This window comes from Daucus carota, chromosome 7 (assembly GCF_001625215.2).
Source record: "Daucus carota subsp. sativus chromosome 7, DH1 v3.0, whole genome shotgun sequence".
NCBI lineage: Eukaryota > Viridiplantae > Streptophyta > Magnoliopsida > Apiales > Apiaceae > Daucus > Daucus carota.
In genome coordinates, this window is record NC_030387.2 from 35,845,654 (window position 1) to 35,863,371 (window position 17,718).

At 35.6% G+C, this 17,718-nt stretch overlaps 2 protein-coding genes across 3 annotated transcripts; one reads left to right on the forward strand and one right to left on the reverse strand.

Moving 5' to 3' along the window:
- Nucleotides 1–1,202: 1,202 nt before the first annotated feature.
- LOC108195781 (DNA polymerase alpha catalytic subunit) lies at nucleotides 1,203–13,061 on the forward strand. Its single transcript, XM_017362738.2, has 31 exons — nucleotides 1,203–2,413; nucleotides 2,967–3,137; nucleotides 3,216–3,299; nucleotides 3,450–3,524; nucleotides 3,768–3,832; nucleotides 4,133–4,223; nucleotides 4,307–4,492; nucleotides 4,653–4,816; nucleotides 4,952–5,066; nucleotides 5,342–5,521; nucleotides 5,600–5,713; nucleotides 6,193–6,312; nucleotides 6,419–6,742; nucleotides 6,886–6,978; nucleotides 7,941–8,059; nucleotides 8,154–8,226; nucleotides 8,314–8,370; nucleotides 8,489–8,581; nucleotides 9,023–9,145; nucleotides 9,273–9,370; nucleotides 9,471–9,516; nucleotides 9,934–10,047; nucleotides 10,260–10,343; nucleotides 10,450–10,563; nucleotides 10,666–10,755; nucleotides 10,852–10,928; nucleotides 11,791–12,010; nucleotides 12,189–12,242; nucleotides 12,323–12,442; nucleotides 12,545–12,619; nucleotides 12,715–13,061. The coding sequence occupies exons 1-31, from the start codon at nucleotides 1,292–1,294 to the stop codon at nucleotides 12,859–12,861; spliced, it is 4,608 nt and encodes a 1,535-aa protein (XP_017218227.1). The 5' UTR covers nucleotides 1,203–1,291; the 3' UTR covers nucleotides 12,862–13,061.
- Nucleotides 13,062–13,693: 632 nt separating this feature from the next.
- Nucleotides 13,694–16,427, reverse strand: LOC135146688 (transcription factor SPATULA-like). 2 transcript variants are annotated; one of them, XM_064080824.1, is made up of 7 exons: nucleotides 15,636–16,427; nucleotides 15,418–15,528; nucleotides 15,259–15,324; nucleotides 15,090–15,155; nucleotides 14,453–14,761; nucleotides 14,306–14,369; nucleotides 13,694–14,176 (listed from the first exon to the last, which is right to left on the reverse strand). In XM_064080824.1, exons 1-7 carry the CDS (start codon nucleotides 15,969–15,971, stop codon nucleotides 14,076–14,078), a joined length of 1,053 nt encoding a protein of 350 aa, XP_063936894.1. In that variant the 5' UTR covers nucleotides 15,972–16,427; the 3' UTR covers nucleotides 13,694–14,075. The 2 variants fall into 2 exon arrangements, with proteins under 2 accessions (XP_063936894.1, XP_063936893.1); XM_064080823.1 differs by having other exon boundaries at nucleotides 14,306–14,372.
- Nucleotides 16,428–17,718: the final 1,291 nt, after the last annotated feature.

Consider the following 17,718-nt stretch of genomic DNA (forward strand, 5'->3'; position numbering starts at 1 on the left):
TGCACGTATTTTATTTGATATTGTTTATTATTATAAACAGTATCTTTTGTAAGCAAATTGATTTTTTTTTTCATAACTCCAACAACCATGTCAAAATACTTTTTTTATCATTTTATATGTAAAACTAAAAATAACACAGATAAGAAAGTTGAACGCGGAGTAGGAAGTCTATTTTAATCTAGTTTTTTGTTAAATTGGAAGATCGTATGAATAATTTTTAATAGTAACAACATAATAAAATTTAGTCGTGATTTAGTGTTATTAAATATTTGATAGTATATATAAGATTTAATTAGCAAGCATGTGCATTTTGAAATTGTTGATTAACCGACTTAATTTGAAGATGTCGTTATTTTCTTTAAGATTGAATAAAAGATAATCCCCACGATTATTCTTGTTGTTTTAACCAGCTTGTATGTTTTATGGCTAATATGATGATCAAATGAAAGACGGATAATGAGCTATGTTATTATTGTTGTCATCATTATAAAAGTTTTTCGAAATTTTCAAGCTAATGTTGTTAGTATAGAGCACGTCTCCTGCGCTTGTTGACGTGTGTCAGAGGTGTTGATAATTAGAGTATGATAAAAGATGTTGTTTTCAAAGTAGAAAAATAATTTTAATTGTCGAAAATGCTGAAAAAAGGAGGAGTCGCGCGAGCAATTATCACCAAAGAAGAAGTAAAATTCGGCCATATAAGAAGGGTATGAGCACTATTTAGGGTCATTGTTTGTGGTGAAACGGGTCATGTACAGATGTTCTGTCCAAAATTTAAATATGACTTGAGATTCTCTAAATAGATGAATGGAAGAATATAATTGATGATACATATTCTACACATGTGTTTGAAGATGGAGAGTTCCAGAGGGTGGTGAGTAAGTGTATTGTTCCTAATTTTGTGATGAATAAATAAGAATGGGTGATGGACTAAGTTGCTTCTTTGCTCGCATGTAAGGATGAGATGATATTTGAAATTTTATGTGCTGATGAAGATCTTGAGAATATCATTATAATTTATGGGGATGATGAAAAAATATTTTTTTTTTTATTTAAGACAGGGTTAACATAATTCGTATTCTCATTATCCGTTTAACTCTTATATATATCCAGGACTGAGTTTCATATAAAATCAACATGACAAATTTTATTTTTATATAAATTATTTCATTTGCCGCCAAAATAAGCGCCCCCCTTTCCCGCCATCTATAAACCCCCAATCCAGACAAAACTCACTCTCTCGCTCACTATTCCCCCAATTCGCTAACCTAGAGATTCAATCACAAACACAACAATGACAGACGAGCAATCAACACGGAGAAGAGGCAGAGGAGCCGACGCGGAAGCTCGTGCCGGCGCCCTCGAACGCCTCAAAGCTCTACGCCGCGACGGCCGCCGATCCGACACCAACCAAATCAAAGTAGCCGATCCGATTTACGACACCGTCGACGAAGACGAGTACGAGTCACTCGTCGCGAAGCGGCGCCAGGAGGCGGAGGAATTTGTCGTTGACGACGATGGATTAGGGTATTTAGATGAAGGTCAAGAAGAGGATTGGTCAAAAGCGTGTGGACCGATGTCTTCGGACGAATTGGATGGTGAGGAGAAGCCAAAGAAGAAGAAGGCGGAGAAGAAGGAAGTCGAGAAGGCGAAGAAGCCGTCGTCTCTGTCGGCTGCTGCTGCTTTGATGGGGAAGCAGAGGCTGTCGAATATGTTTACGAGTTCGGTGTTTAAGAAGAGGGAGGAAAAGGGGAAGAGTTTGTTGTCGGATAGTATTGTTGATGATGTTATTGCAGAGTTTGCGCCTGATGAGGGCGATAGGGAGCGGAGAAGGAAGGGGCATTCTAATTTGGTGAAATGCTTGAATTCGGTTAGTTCGATTGTAAAGGTTAAGAGTGAGAATTTAGGAAGTAATGGCGGGGAGTTGAGGTTGAGGAATGATATTAGTGCTGGTGGTGGTAATGATTGTGAGAATTTGGGGGTTAATTTATCAAAAGGGAATGTATGTAGGGTAGATAATTTGGAGAGAGTTTCTGATAAGGTGGAAGATATGGATACTGAAATGGGGAATGGTTTGGATGTTGGATTGAGTGATTCATTGATGACGGAAAGCGTGGTTGAGGAGAGTTTGTTGAATAACAGTGAAGTGAAAAGTGAAGTAGAGGTGAAGAAGGAATATGTACTTAATGCAAAAGTGACTAAAGAGGAGAAGGATAAAGCATATAGTGCAACTGCTGGATGGCAGGCAGTAAGGGCTGCAGGCAATGGGAATGCTGCTGAAATAAACCATAGTTCAAACTCTGATGAGAAACATGAATTTGAAGTAGAATCTGATGGGTCATTGCAGTTTTATTTACTTGATGCCCACGAGGAGTTTTATGGTGTCAATGCGGGCAACCTTTATCTCTTTGGGAAGGTAGTTTGATGTTTGCATATTGTCGTAATATATGTTAATTATTTGCTGTGATTCTTGTTTTTGTTAGATGCAATATAGTTGACAGTAAGTTCAGAGTGGCAGTACTTGATCTATATAGTGTTATATTTTGGTCCAGATATGCTGGGTTTTTCTGGCGATTTGGTTTTGTTTTCTAAAGGGCAATTTACTTTCCTAAATCTGAAAGAGCCTACCTCGATTGAAAGTGGACAAGCCGGAACTTGACCAGTGCAGTAAAATATCAGTTTTTGCAGAAGGCACAATTATTTATAATTATATGATTAATTTGTGACCTTTTTTTGGGGATGGGGGTGGTGGGACTTGGGAGTGTACTACAACTCTAAATCATACTTCATAGATAGAAGTTTTGTTACACGAAAAGTTTTTTTTGCTACATATGCCCTATACATTCCTGAATATTATAGAACTTTTGAAACATATATTTGGATATTATGTTTCCAGAACATGGGGGGCACTTGAAATCATATATATCCAGTAATTATCTTGATGCCTGACATGAATGATGTTGATTCAGGTTAAAGTGGGAAAAAGTTATCAGAGTTGCTGTGTTGCGGTAAAAAATATGCAGAGATGTGTATACGCAATTCCGAATAGTTCAATTTTTCAAAATGACACAGTTATAAAGCTTGAGAAAGATGTTGAAGAGTCTAAAATTTCTACAACAACTTTCCGTTCTAAGCTGCAGGTAATTTTCGAAACACTGGCCTGTGCAACTATATTATTGTTTTACCAGTAAATCATTTGCTTTTTCCCCCTTTCTTAGGAGATGGCGTTAGGATTGAAGACTGATATAGCAAAACGGTTACTTGAGCAAAATGTTTCGAGTTTTAGCATGACACCTGTTAAGGTTTGTTCATTAATCTTTTTAATGACAGAAAACTGCAGCTTCTCTTGCTTAAATCCTGGCTAATTTGACTTAATTATTTGCCTCTTACTTTATTCTTTGTTTTTGTAATATTGGTGCCTTGTTCATACTGTTGTTTGTATGTCTATACAGAGGAATTATGCATTTGAGAGGTCTGACATACCTTTGGGGGAGAATTACGCTCTTAAGATAAATTATCCATTTAAGGTAGTATTACACAGCAAGCAATTTTTTTATTTGAATAATATGTTTTGTGTGTTACATATACTTTTCCAGATATTCAAATTGATGTTTTAATATCTTGTACTTGCATACTAATTTATTCAGTTTTTGATGGGTTCGTATGTTGGGTTATGCTGTTCATTGCTGTGTAGATCGGATTATAGTTTTGTATACTTCAATAATGAAACATTTCCTCCATATCAATAGTTGCCGTCCCTTGTTATGCAGGATCCACCACTTCCTTCAGATCTTAAAGGAGAGACTTTTAGTGCTTTGCTTGGTACTCATTGCAGGTAGATATCCTAAATTATGTTGCTCGCCTACATATATGATGTTGGGTCTGTACAAACAACAGTCTATTTTATACAAGAAACTTTTGTCTTGTAAGTCTTGATTGTTGATTATACAATGAGAGTTCCTGATATCTTCACGAACTTGTAGCCGTGTGCCTAATTGATTAAGGACTTGACCTTAATTTATTTTATCTTCTAATTGACTGCAAATTATCTTTTTCGATATGCTTGTATATCTTATACAGCTAACATTTCTAGGTTCTTATAAGAACAGAAAACTGATCAGTAACATTATTGCAGCGCCCTAGAGCTTTTTCTTATTAAAAGAAAGATAAAGGGACCTTCCTGGTTAACAGCTTCAAACTTCTCTATCTGTCCAGTTCCTCAGCGTGTAAGGCTTTTGAATGAATATTTTAATATTTATAAAACTAATGTAGGAAATGATTCATGACTTCATTGATTGCATTCTTGCAGGTAACCTGGTGCAAATTTGAGTTTATTGTTGACTTACCAAAGAACATTCAAGTTTCAAATTCCTCGAAGAGTATTGCAGAGATTCCTCCAGTGGTTGTTACAGCAATAAATCTGAAAACTGTCATCAATGAGAAGCAAGTAAATGAAATTGTCTCTGCATCTGTCATATGCTGTCACAAGGCAAAGGTAATGAAGATGTAATGTTTTATCGATATATGAGCATGCTGCACTAGTTATATTAATTTTTAGTTGCGATTTGCTTTCTCAGATTAGCACATCAAGTATAGTGGTATATATAGCAATAATTGTGTAAAAGAAGTTGATCATGCATGATTGAACATTTCAGATTGACACCCCCATGTTACCTTCAGAGTGGACAAGAGCTGGCATGCTTAGCCATTTTACAGTTGTGCGTAAGCCTGAAGGCGACATATTTCCAATGGGATTTACGAAAGAGGTTACAGAAAGAAATTTAAAGGCTGGATCAAATGTCATTGGCCATGAAAGCAGGCACGTTCAGTTGTAAATTTTGTCCATTATCACACTGTCTTTAGATTTTTGACTTTTAAACAGGCATAACACAGCAGTCACTTTCACTAAATTCAAATATCGTATCTCACTCTCATCCTTCGCCAAATGTTGCAGTGAACGGGCTTTATTGAACCGTCTGATGACTGAATTGCACAAATTAGACAGTGATGTACTTGTTGGTCACAATATATCTGGGTTTGACCTAGATGTTCTTCTTCACAGAGCTCAGGTGGGAGTGTTATGATATGGTACTACAAATTCTTGTATTCATTTCTACCTATAATAGGTATAGTTTCACAAGTTGACCACTACTTAGTTAAACCTTTATAAGGGGCAGAAGTTAGTACTCCTCTCTATAATTTTTTGTAACTTTTCCTTTTAAAAGCACAAATTGATATCAGTACCTGTATTACCTTCTGTTTTAACTGGTGTATGGTATCAGTTTAGTATATTATAATGTCAATGAATATCCATGTTAAACTTGTCAAATGCGTGGTTATGCAGGCTTGCAGAGTACCCAGCAGTATGTGGTCGAAAATAGGCCGTCTCAAGCGCTCTGTTATGCCTAAGCTTACAAAAGGAAGCACCGTTTTTGGGTCTGGAGCTAGTTCAGGGATCATGTCCTGCATTGCGGGCAGACTCTTGTGTGATACTTTTTTGTGCTCGCGTGATCTATTAAAAGAGGTATACCACTTTACTGAAAATATGGCAGATTCTAATGGTGTGGTTTTACTTATCTTATATGAATTCTGCTTCTTGCAGGTTAGTTATTCTTTGACACAACTGGCTAAGACTCAGCTGAGCAAAGATCGAAAGGAGATCGCTCCACATGATATTCCTCGGATGTTTCGACAATCTGAATCTCTCATGGAACTTGTAGGTTTTATTGTTCCACTTATCAATTCATGCTTGTAAAATAAAATATATAAAGATATAAAACTTTGACCTCTATATTCTTCTCATGTCGTAATTTGCTCAGTTGTAGACATGTTGCATCATTTGGTGTCTGTTGTGGACATTTAAACTTAGCTTTAAAATTTTTGAGACATGGAGAGTTAAATAATCTATTTGAACATATTAAAAACAATTTTTAATGGTAAACTTCATAGATGCCAAAAAGGACAACTTTCTAATGCTAAGTGTATCCCTCACTAGTATTTCAGTATTGTCAGCAATAACAGGGTAGCCCTTGAGCTTAACTTGAAACAGGATGTGTGCAGTTTACTTCTTTTACTAGAGATCTGAGCGAGGCTCTGCATCTATAGCACAGTACCGAGCTTATGATACGGTCACTTTATCAACTCCAGTTAACTTGGTAACATCATTACTGATCTGCAATATATGTAATTTGACAGATTGAATATGCCGAGACGGATGCATGGTTATCGATGGAACTCATGTTCCATTTAAGTATTCTTCCCCTGACTCGTCAGCTTACTAATATAAGTGGTAATCTGTGGGGAAAAACTCTCCAGGTAAACTGCTGTGCTTCTATATTGTAGTTTTCTTCAATATATATAATTATATATGTACATATATTTCCTCCTTGAAAATTGTTTCTTATGTTAATATATATTTCAGGGTGCTAGGGCTCAGCGAGTAGAATACCTATTGCTGCACGCATTTCATGCAAAAAAATTTATTGTCCCAGATAAGCTATCTTTCCAAATGAAAGATGCAAAGGCGCCAAAACGCAAAACGAAAAATGGTGTTGAGGAAAATGAAAATCCTACTCTTGATCCTGCTGACACTAACATCGATACTGAGTCTCCTCAAACTGACAATGGGAAGTCCAAAAAGGGGCCTTCCTATGCCGGGGGTTTAGTTTTAGAACCAAAAAAGGGTCTTTATGACAAGTACATCTTACTTCTGGACTTCAACAGTCTCTACCCTTCAATTATACAGGTCAATGATACTCCTTATGCCACCTTTCTTCACCTGATGAGAAACTTGTTTCACCTTCCCCAACTTCCATTATGTATTTTTATGTCGTACTGGTGTCTGCATATCTTTCTTACGACTCATATGCAATTATACTTTTTTGATAGGAATACAATATCTGCTTTACAACTGTTGAAAGACCCGAAGATGGATCAATACCCCGTTTACCATCTAGTAGAAGGACAGGAGTCCTGCCCGAGGTAAAGCTCCAAAAGTTGTGTTTATGTTGATTCTGACACAATTTTTTTTTTTTGCCAGCAAATTTATAGAAAAGTTCTTACATTAATATAGACATACACGAGTATAATCAGTCTATGAACGGTTCGTAGGCAAATATTGGGGTTGAATTGTAGCTGTGGTATATTGGCGAGTTCTTTTATTTATCAGCATATTAATATTTTCACCAGGTTGGCGTCTGTCACACAATATCTAACCATTCAGTTTTCTATAAATATATGGTGTGAGCGGGAAGTGAGTCATTTGAATAATGTTTTGATACTGCCTCGACAACCAAATATGTAGTTGCTGAAATATTCTACAACAATCTTTAATAGCATTTTGCTTCTTGTTTTGGATAGCTATTTATAATGACCGCTAGTAGCCTAATATTATTTTTTAATTAACATAATATTCTATAATTACTACAATCTCATTCACACTACTACTTATATCCTAAAACCAAATGGCAAGGTGGGGCCCTAAATGAATTACTGATTGCACTGTCTCTTTATTGTTCTCTACCATATAGGATAATGTGTGTAGCTAGCAGTGTATGATACTAGTCAATGAGATGAGAGAACTTTGCAAATTATAGCTGTTCATACTGTATTGTACAGGCCTGGAGCAAGCGAAATGCTGGTCTATATACTTTTGTCTACAGTATAATATTCATTAAATTAGCGTGAAGTGACGATTTTATGAGAGTTGTTAGCTAGTGTGCTGCAACAACTATGCTGTTGGATGCAGGGGAAGGGCTACATGCTCCAGTAGGGGCAGATATACTCTCTTAATTCTGATATAAATTCCAACTCGGTTTTTAGAGAACAGTGTTTCTAATTTCACATGCCGCCACATCTACTAGGCAGCTGCTAGATGTACTTGTATATTGCCACACATTTCTTTAACATAATCATGTTGACCAATTGAATCCAAAATCGTTCAGTTGCTGAAAAATTTGGTTGAAAGAAGGAGAATGGTAAAGTCATGGTTAAAAACTGCAACTGGTCTTAAGGTCCAACAGCTTGACATTCAGCAGCAAGCACTGAAGCTCACTGCAAACAGGTTTTTTGCTTATAGCTAATTCTAGTTAGTTATATGCCTGACTGGAGTTCCTTTTGTTGTAATAAAGTAATATCAATTTTGCTATTATATGCAGTATGTATGGATGTCTGGGCTTTTCTAATTCCAGATTCTATGCAAAGCCTCTTGCAGAGCTTATAACATTACAAGTACGCCCCCAGCCTCCAATACTGAGAATGCAAGAAAATACTCACTCGAGTAACATATTTAAATACTAAATTTATTTCCTTTTGCAGGGAAGAGAAATCTTGCAAAGTACTGTTGATCTAGTTCAGAACAATCTAAACTTAGAGGTCATATCCCTGATTATGATTTTTGAATTAGTTTTTAATTGCTTCTTTAAGGTTTCCTCCTTATCATACCCGTCGAAGAGTTTTTGGCTTATAAAATATTGGTGGTTATTTCAAGCAGGTTATATATGGTGATACAGACTCAATCATGATTTACAGTGGACTTGATGATGCAGCAAAAGCTAAATCAATCTCAGTAAAGGTCATTCAAGAGGTTGGTTATACTTCCATTCTATCTCTGATTAAAATTCTGTATTTTGTATCCTAGCAATGTAATATGGTTTCTGATGTCTTTTAGGGTAGCATCTGATTTCTTTGTTGAGCTCAACTGAATAAGAAATATTAAATACGAGAAAAATTGGCTGTCAAACTGCTTAAATTAATGTGGGTTGTTTATTCTAACATTAAAAAAAAATGGTGGTTCATTGACATTGGATAATCTCATGACCCAACTGTATAAAGCTTAATAGCATATTTTTTACATGGGCCAAACCAGCACTATCTTGTGTGGTACATATGTTGAACTTGTTTACATTTGAGAGGTTTTATCACTTGTTCTTAAGGCTTCTCTTGATATTATGATGTCATAATGATTTAGTGGCTTGAACAAGAGGATTCTGCTACTGAAGCACTTGTGTTTTCTATCTGATTACAGGTCAACAAGAAATACAAATGCTTAGAAATTGATCTTGATGGCTTGTACAAGAGGATGCTACTATTAAAGAAAAAGAAATACGCAGCTGTAAAACTGCAGATTAAGGATGGTAAACCTTACGAGGTAGAGAAATTTTTATTTTCCAATTTTTATTTACTTTGTACTGGTAAATATTCATACTGAAGCAGGTTAAATTTAGGCCTTGTTTTTTCCTGATTAGATTTTGGCAATTTTGGTTATTTTACAACAGGTTATTGAACGTAAAGGCCTTGATATGGTTCGACGTGACTGGAGTTTGCTAGCAAAGGAACTAGGAGACTACTGTCTGAGTCAAATTTTATCTGGGGGGTATGTTGATTCCCTTTTCTCTACTACTTGTAGAACATGCAAAAGAAAGATAGTTTGGTTCTTCCTAACTGAATCATGTTTGTTTCTCTTGTACATACAGGTCCTGTGAAGACGTTGTTGAGTCAATACATGATGCCCTCATGAAGGTCAGTGCATGTGCCTTTAATATCATGAATCTGATGCTAAATCTTAATGGATCATATCTGACAACGTATATTCAGAATTGACAATCATGTAGCATGTTTAAACTCAGCTTGAGATTACACTAAAATTGATTCACCCTATTCCATTTGAGGAGAATAGATGTTCAGATATTTTTATTAAAGTTTTGCAGTTCGAATTCATTTCAAAAGTGATTAGCAAACTATGTCCAGACACGTTCAACTTGTGTTCGATTTTTTTCTCATATAAACTAATCTTGTGTGGAAACAATATCATTTATTGATTATGGTAAGCACCTTTACACATGAGTTTTAAAAATGAGGCATATTAACCACAACCATTTCTTTACTTAGCAGTTAATTATTAAAGATAAGCTCAGAATTATGGCTGAACATATACAGGTCCAGGAGGATATGAGGAATGGAAGAATAGCTCTGGAGAAATATGTCATCACAAAATCTTTGACTAGAGCTCCCGAAGCCTATCCAGATGCTAGAAACCAACCTCATGTTGAAGTAAGTCCAAAAGATTTAAAGTATATCCATAACCAAACCAAAAAGATAATTTCCAAAATACTATATATATGGTCTTTTATCATATAAATCTATTAATTAATTCTGAAATAATGATTAACATAAAACTTGCTAACTCCAGATCAACTTATTATGTTAACCATAAATGCTGCCTCTCTAATTTACTCCGTAAAATTATGCATTTACTGAATTAGGTGGCACTTCGCTTGAAGAACAGTGGTTATGTTACTGGTTGCTCTGCTGGCGATACAGTTCCTTATGTGATCTGCTGTGAACAGGTGCCTATAAAGTTCTTCATGCTCTCTTTTCTTCACTTATATTTTCTGGAGACCCAACAGCTATCTTCCTTTAGTTTTATAATCCTCTTAAAATTTTTAATGACAGGGAAATGGTTCAACTACCTCGGTAGGTATCGCTCAGCGAGCAAGGCATCCTGACGAGCTCAAGACTGACAGTGGGAACTGGATGGTTGACATTGACTATTACCTCGCACAACAGGTTTTGTTTTGTATTTTTATCCTTGATAACTATTGATGGCTGCTTTAATAATTCATTCGGATCATTGTTCAAGCTCATAAAAAGTTGGTTCTGTTTATGCAGATTCATCCTGTGGTATCACGTCTTTGTGCATCGATTCAGGGTACAAGTCCAGCACGCTTGGCTGATTGTTTAGGACTCGACTCATCCAAGGTTTGGTTTCTCTTCTTTCATTAATCTATTATATTCAAAACAAGTTTTTGCTATGGTGTACCTAATTTACTATGTGCAACACTGAATTTCTTTTAGTACCAAAGCAAGTCAATAGAAGCACTCAACAACGATTCTTCCAGCTCCCTTTTGTATGGCGTAGATGATGATGAGAGGTAATCATTTTTCTCTATCGGTGTTGAAGGTCCTTAGTTTGTAGTGGCTGTTCAAAATAATAACCAATTATCTAGTAAATCTTTTATTTGTCAGTCCATAACAGACTCTGACACTGTCACAGTAGCATCAGAAACCTTTTTGCTTTGGAATGCTGAAGTGCTTGATAGATTGAGTATTCATTGGCAAAATTGGCATTTAATTTAACTGAAATTGCTTTTGCATGGAGTTTCTCTCTTTCTTGGCATTATAATACATTTTATTGATATTTTTTTTCATCATCCTGGCATTTCTCGCTACTGTTAAGTTTCAAGAATAACAAGGGGATTATATGTAATACTGGCTTATGTTCCTTTTTCTTTTTTGAATTTTAATCATTTATATGGACCAGATTAACTTTTATAGCGTGTTTATGACGTTCGTTGTCTCATATCCTCGTGTCCAAAAGAATTGATGGCATATTATAGCACGAAATAGGAGATGGTGTATACCTCATCCTCCAGAATGCAGATTTAAGTTGAAACTTGGGACAAGGCAGGAATAGATGTGATATAGTAGTTACATGTGCTTTTAGTGATCATTTGTGACTAGATTTGAACTGATCACTTTCTGGACAGTAAGCTAGCATAATGAATAAATTTGAAAAACTTAATTTCTATCCGGTTTGTGACTCATACCTAACAGGGCGAATGGTCAGTTATCTCCTAATTTCATAATACATTACTGATTTTTACCCCTACTTCTGTCCAAAGAAATAAAGCTTATCTGCTCTTGGAATTTGACCTTTCGACTTGGTTTAACGCCAATTGATCCAGTACATAATTTTGATTAGATACACAAAATTTATCCATACCAATGTTGCAGATATCGAGCTTGTGAACCGCTGGTTTTGTCTTGTCCAAGTTGTTCTGGCTCTTTTGATTGCCCAACTGTGTTCAATTCTGTATGTTCTACAATCAATGAAAAGCCAACAGAAGTACAAAACAGTCGTTCAAGCATCAATTTTTGGCGTAGTTTGCATTGTCCACATTGTTTAGAGGATGATGATCGGGGTAGAATGTCTCCTGGATCAATAGCAAATCAGGTAAAGCCTTGATGTTTTTAAATTGTGCCTTGCCAATTGGAATTCTCCGGATATCCACCTAAAATATCTTTAAAACTACAAATATTTTTCATGTGATATTTCACATGTTTGGTTGCTTTTAAATTTTTATCTTGAAGATAGGTCTAGCAACTAACTATGTTTTTCGTTTTTCTATCAGATGAAACGGCAAGCTGAAGGATATATCTCGACGTACTACAAGAGCTTATTGATGGTAAAGTCGGCTCTTCTGGCATCTACTACTAGTACTAAATATAGGAGGCTTTTGCTAGACTAACAACATCTTAATTACAGTGTGATGATGATACATGTAAGTATACTACTCGTAGCCTGAACCTGAGAGTAGTTGGTGAGTCTGAGAGAGGTACTGTTTGTCCAAACTATCCCCGTTGCAATGGGCGCCTTGTGAGAAAGGTATTTTACCATCAAATATCGACAATAATAAAACAATTTTTTTTACTCAATTGAGATTTTTTTCCCAGTCACTCTAATTTGGCTGCTATGTGCTATTCCCAGTACACTGAGGCAGAGCTTTACAAGCAGCTTGCTTATTTTTGCCACATATTGGATACTGTACGTTGCATGGAAAAGGTTAATATCCCACTGCTTTTATGGGCATTCCTCGTAATTTTGCTTGTACTTGATCTGAATCAAATTAACTTCTTATGCTATGATGATGATTACAGATCGACAGTAAGATCAGAATGCCAGTTGAGAAAGAGCTAGCAAGGATACGACCTCTAGTCGAATCGGCAGCGTCACAAGTTCAAAAGCTCCGAGACAGGTGTGCTTATGGATGGGTGCAGCTGAGTGATCTTTGTGTCTCTATCTGATTTTTTTTTAATGTACACCTAAATATTTCTTTATTTATATAATGCAATATCAATTGAATTAGTTCAGTATAATTTGGCCATTGTTATGTAGAGCATCAACTATAGGAATTTGAATGATGTACGTTGTCTGTAAATGGAAGTAAAAATCTAATACGGCTCTTTTAAAGAACTCTACTATATCCAATCAAAAGTGTTCTTAACTTCGGCTGTCTTGTGAATCTTATAGTCTATTGGTTACAAGAGGTTTAAAACTTTATTCAGGACTTTCATTTGATTTCTCTGAAAAATGAATTATATCACAAATTAATAAGAAATTGGGCTAGTTCATAATATACTCGCACATGCTACAGATCTGCAGGAATGTGTATAGCGTGAAAGAGATGTATTGATAGCTTTACTGCTACTGGTACAAATGGTTAAATATATCATACATCGTATATGTAGGAGTATTCTATCGGAACTTGCAAAATATGGGCTTAACTATATCATATTTTTCTTGGACAGTAAATGTTGACCTTTGAAAATTATAAAATGGAGTTAAATTTATAATTCTTCCCATTGCATGTCAGCTAAACTGATTGAAAGTTTTTCTGCAGTTGTATTATACTGATATCTGGCCAGTGGTTTCATATCCCTTTTGCTAAGTTCACGGTCTTCCGAATCTGTGCTTCCAGTGATGGGTTTAAAAAGCTTGTCTGGGAACTCAGTTTTTTAATATACCTCACCCGTTGTGGTGCACATTCACACAAGCTAATTTTCAGCTGGTGACTGATTTTTACCATATAGCATTGTACATTTTGATAGATTACATTTGATAACCGAAAGTCTGCAAAATATATATACGGTTCAGCAAATCTAAGAATACTGCATTCAACATTAAGCAGCTAAAAATGTGCCTGATGTAAATTACAAGTCTATCTTCACACAAGCTGCAATCCTAGGGATTCATTTAGGGCCATGAGCAAAAGCTACAAGCATTAGCAGAAATTCATTCCATCCATTTCACATTGTTACAACTGAATCGAATTTAACTTGATTCTGTCTAACATCCTACCCTAAAACATGTACAATTGCCTCCGGCGGTCAAAATACTTAGCCGAGCATTAGATTACATATCATAAACGAATGCCATTGAATTTCATACATCCAGCTGCCTTCATTCTTGATGCCATTGTTAGAGATGATAGTTGCATGGTAGCCGGGACGTAAACTTGTTACAGTTGCAAGCCTCCGGATGAGCCTCTCTTGAGGCTGCTTGTTTCCACCAATTTGTCATCAATACTAGGTGCTTGTAGATTAAAAGGACCTCTTGAATCTGTAAATTTAACTGTTAATATTCACACAAATGCATGCATTTATATTTAAACTACGTTACTTATTCCTTGACAATATTAAACAAATTACACCACTAAAAATTTTAAGAAAACAGAGAACTAAAACACACCCAAGTTGGTTCTTGATGACTCCATATTCAGTGGTTGGGAAAGCACGTCCTCCCTGCAGAATCCCTTCTAGCAGCAGAAACATTCATAAAGTTCAGCTGGGGTGATGCATAGATTTAAGTATAGAAATGCTGGAGTAGTAGATTTACCTCCGAGAATGCGTTATACTTGGATGTTCCATGTTGAGCCTGATTTGATGATTCTAGTCCATATGAAGATTTTGAGTTGGTTATTCTAGACATATTAGTAACTGATGGCTGCTTCAGGTTATTGCATTGCTCGGCAAGAGTAAACAAGGAATGCGTTCGGTTTGAAGAAGTGTTTGGAACCGTACTTCCTAGGTTAAGAAGATCACTCCCCTCGTGGAAACTAATTCTCTTCTCGGAGAGTTGGTTTTGCTGAAGTACATCCGGTAGGCACATAGGATACATACTCAATCCATTCCTCATTGTTAACATCTAAGGTACAACATAACACTCAGAATATCAGAAAACATAACATATGACAATTTCTAACACATATTCCAAAATGCTGTAAGCCTGTAAGTTCAATTTAGCTAGTCTTTCCCATCCTGAAAAATCTGAATTAAGCCCTTTAACTAGCCTGAGACTCTGAGCCAGTCATTTCCAATTACAGTTTTACTATTCTCTGCCACTAATACACAAAATCAATTGTATAAAGCAGTGAATCATACACAAGTATACATTTACACACTGATTAAACCACAACCATCAAAAAAGGGAAAACTAGAGGATAGTATTAAATTTTAAGAGGTAAAAAGTGGACCTGTACTTGGAGCTGGAGTTGCTTGAGGTATTCAATGGCTTCATCAAGCATTGAAGCTTTATCAGTCTATCACAGCCACAACCAAAATAAATCAACATATATTCTAGTAGACCACCAATTTCTTTATCACAAAATCCAACTTTTTTTTAAATAAAATGTGGTAATGTACCTTGTTTGAGTTAGGTATGAGATTCTGAAGTGCTTTCATTTTCTCATTAATTCTACTTCTCCTCCTCTGCAGAGCACCGCAGTTCATTATTAGTTCTAGCAGTGATTCTCAAAAGTAAATTAAAAACAAAATTAAAAAAAGAGGAAAAAAGGGCAAGACCTTTTCAGAAAGATTATGAACTTCAGCAGCTCTGCTTCTTTTAGAGGAATGCCTAGAACCATTTGTCTTTGCATTGTTGGTCTCCTCCATTAAAGCCTCAAAACCCTCCTCCTATACATCAATAAGTCACTTTTGTGTAGGCAAATGTAGTAAAAAACAAAAAAAATAAAATCAACATAATATATTGATAAAAATATAAATAAAAACACATTTATTACCTCATTGTCACAGTCATAGTCATCAGGATCATTGTCTATGTTCTCCATTGTCTGAAAATAAGGCCCACTGTAGGTGGGGCCGGAGAGGAGAGAAGCGGGTGGGGCCAGGTGCTGATTCTCCGGCGAGAAATGAGAGAAAGGAGGTAGAGAATGTAGTCTCTGAGACATGAGAGGAGGAGTAGGCATTGGCAAAGAAGAAGATGAAGAAGAAGCACGGGAGAGAAACTGATGAAGTAAGATAGAAATGTCGTCGTGATCAGCAGGAGCATAAGAAGAAGGATATCTAGTTGTAGTTGTCGTGTTTGAGAGGATGGGATTATCATACATATCCGCCATTATTGCTAGTATTGTATTCTACTGTTTTCAAGAAGGCCTGGAAAAAGTGAGTGAGGGTGTTAGGTTTGTTTAATGCTCTCAAATTTAGCAAACCCCGTCTTTTAAAGCCAGGAAATGCGAGAGAGATCGAGAGAGAGGGAGAGAGGCGTGGGTAAGTAAAACGATGAAAGAGAGTTGCGAGTCAGACGAATAAAACATAGAAACGAGTATACTAGTATAATCTTTGTTCTCACACATGCCAAGGACAGACATTACAACTCTTTTGCAGCGACTATTATATTTCATAAACACTTGGATACATGCTCAGTTCTTGGCTTCTTGCTTTGGTTTTGTTTAATGTTTTCTCCACTACTATCTTCTGCTTACATGCTTTGCTTGCCTTGTGCTCTCTCTGTCTAGCTTATGTTTGTTTTATTTTTGATGAATAATCAGGATAACACACTTGTTATGTATATAGTGTCTGATACTTCAAATCTCAGAGGAATTACCGTAATTTACACTTATAAACAGGGACGTATCCACACTGGGGGCAGTGGGGGTACTTGCCCCCAGTGCCCTGCATAGATTTTATAAGTTAGTACCACTACATTTACAGAAAGTAAGGATTGCCCCCATGGTTCTTCTGTTGTTTTGTTAACATATTTGGCAGTGTTCGATTCTTCACAGCTTCATTCTATTTTTTAAAAAAACTGAATGGCCAAGCAGCAGTGCATTCAGCAAAACACAATCCAAAAACAGAGGAAAGCTCTGCTCTCTCTCCTCTTTTACAAAATAAAAAAACATAACAAATATATAATTATCTCGGTACATATTCTAATGCTCTCGTAAGATATAATTTGATAAATTATTTTGTATGTTTTTCTTCTAAATATATATTTGTTATCTAATTTTTATATAAAAAGAAAAAATTTCGAGAAAAAAGTTATGGAAGACATCTTTAAAAATGTAAAAAAATGAGAGGGACACATGGAGTATATACATTGCCCCCATAAGTTGCAGATCCTGGATACGTCCCTGCTTATAAATCGGTGAAAATACCAGCAATATCACAATTCAGAATTAAAATGTCCTAAATATTAAGAGAATGTCACTTATAAAAAAAATTCATGCGTGCACAATATTGAGGTTTAATTCAAAAGCTTCTTTTCATGCGTTTCCTTCTACCTTCTTTATCATTTCTATTTGATTTTCTCTTATTTCATTCCATAACATCTGTTCACCTCCGTGAAATACAACATTATGATTTAATCAATCAGGAGTTGTGTGATACATGATATTCTGGTATCATGTATAGATTTCGTTCGTTTTCGGTGCTATCATGTATAGATTTTGTTCGTTTTCATTAAACCCTGATGTTTGATGGAGAATTTTTTTTCCTTCAAACATGTCTCAAATCCAAAAGAATGAAATTTTGATTCTGAGATGAATTTGGGGTAATTAATTCTTTTTCTTTTATCTTCATCTCTATAATAAATGACTTAGAAACATAAATATTATATTTTAAAATAATTTAACTAATCATTTAAAAATATTTTAAAATAATTATTCATACCATCACTGTCATACCCTTGTCTTTCAAACATACAAAATTTCATCGATGTAATATTAATATATTATTCCGTCATTATTATTTTTATGTAAATCAGAAAAATAGTACCAGTTGTAAGTGAATATTTGTTTCTCGAGACAAGAGCCAGCCGGTGCTATCAAATCTGGAAGTGGTACTGCGACATATACTGTTTTCACG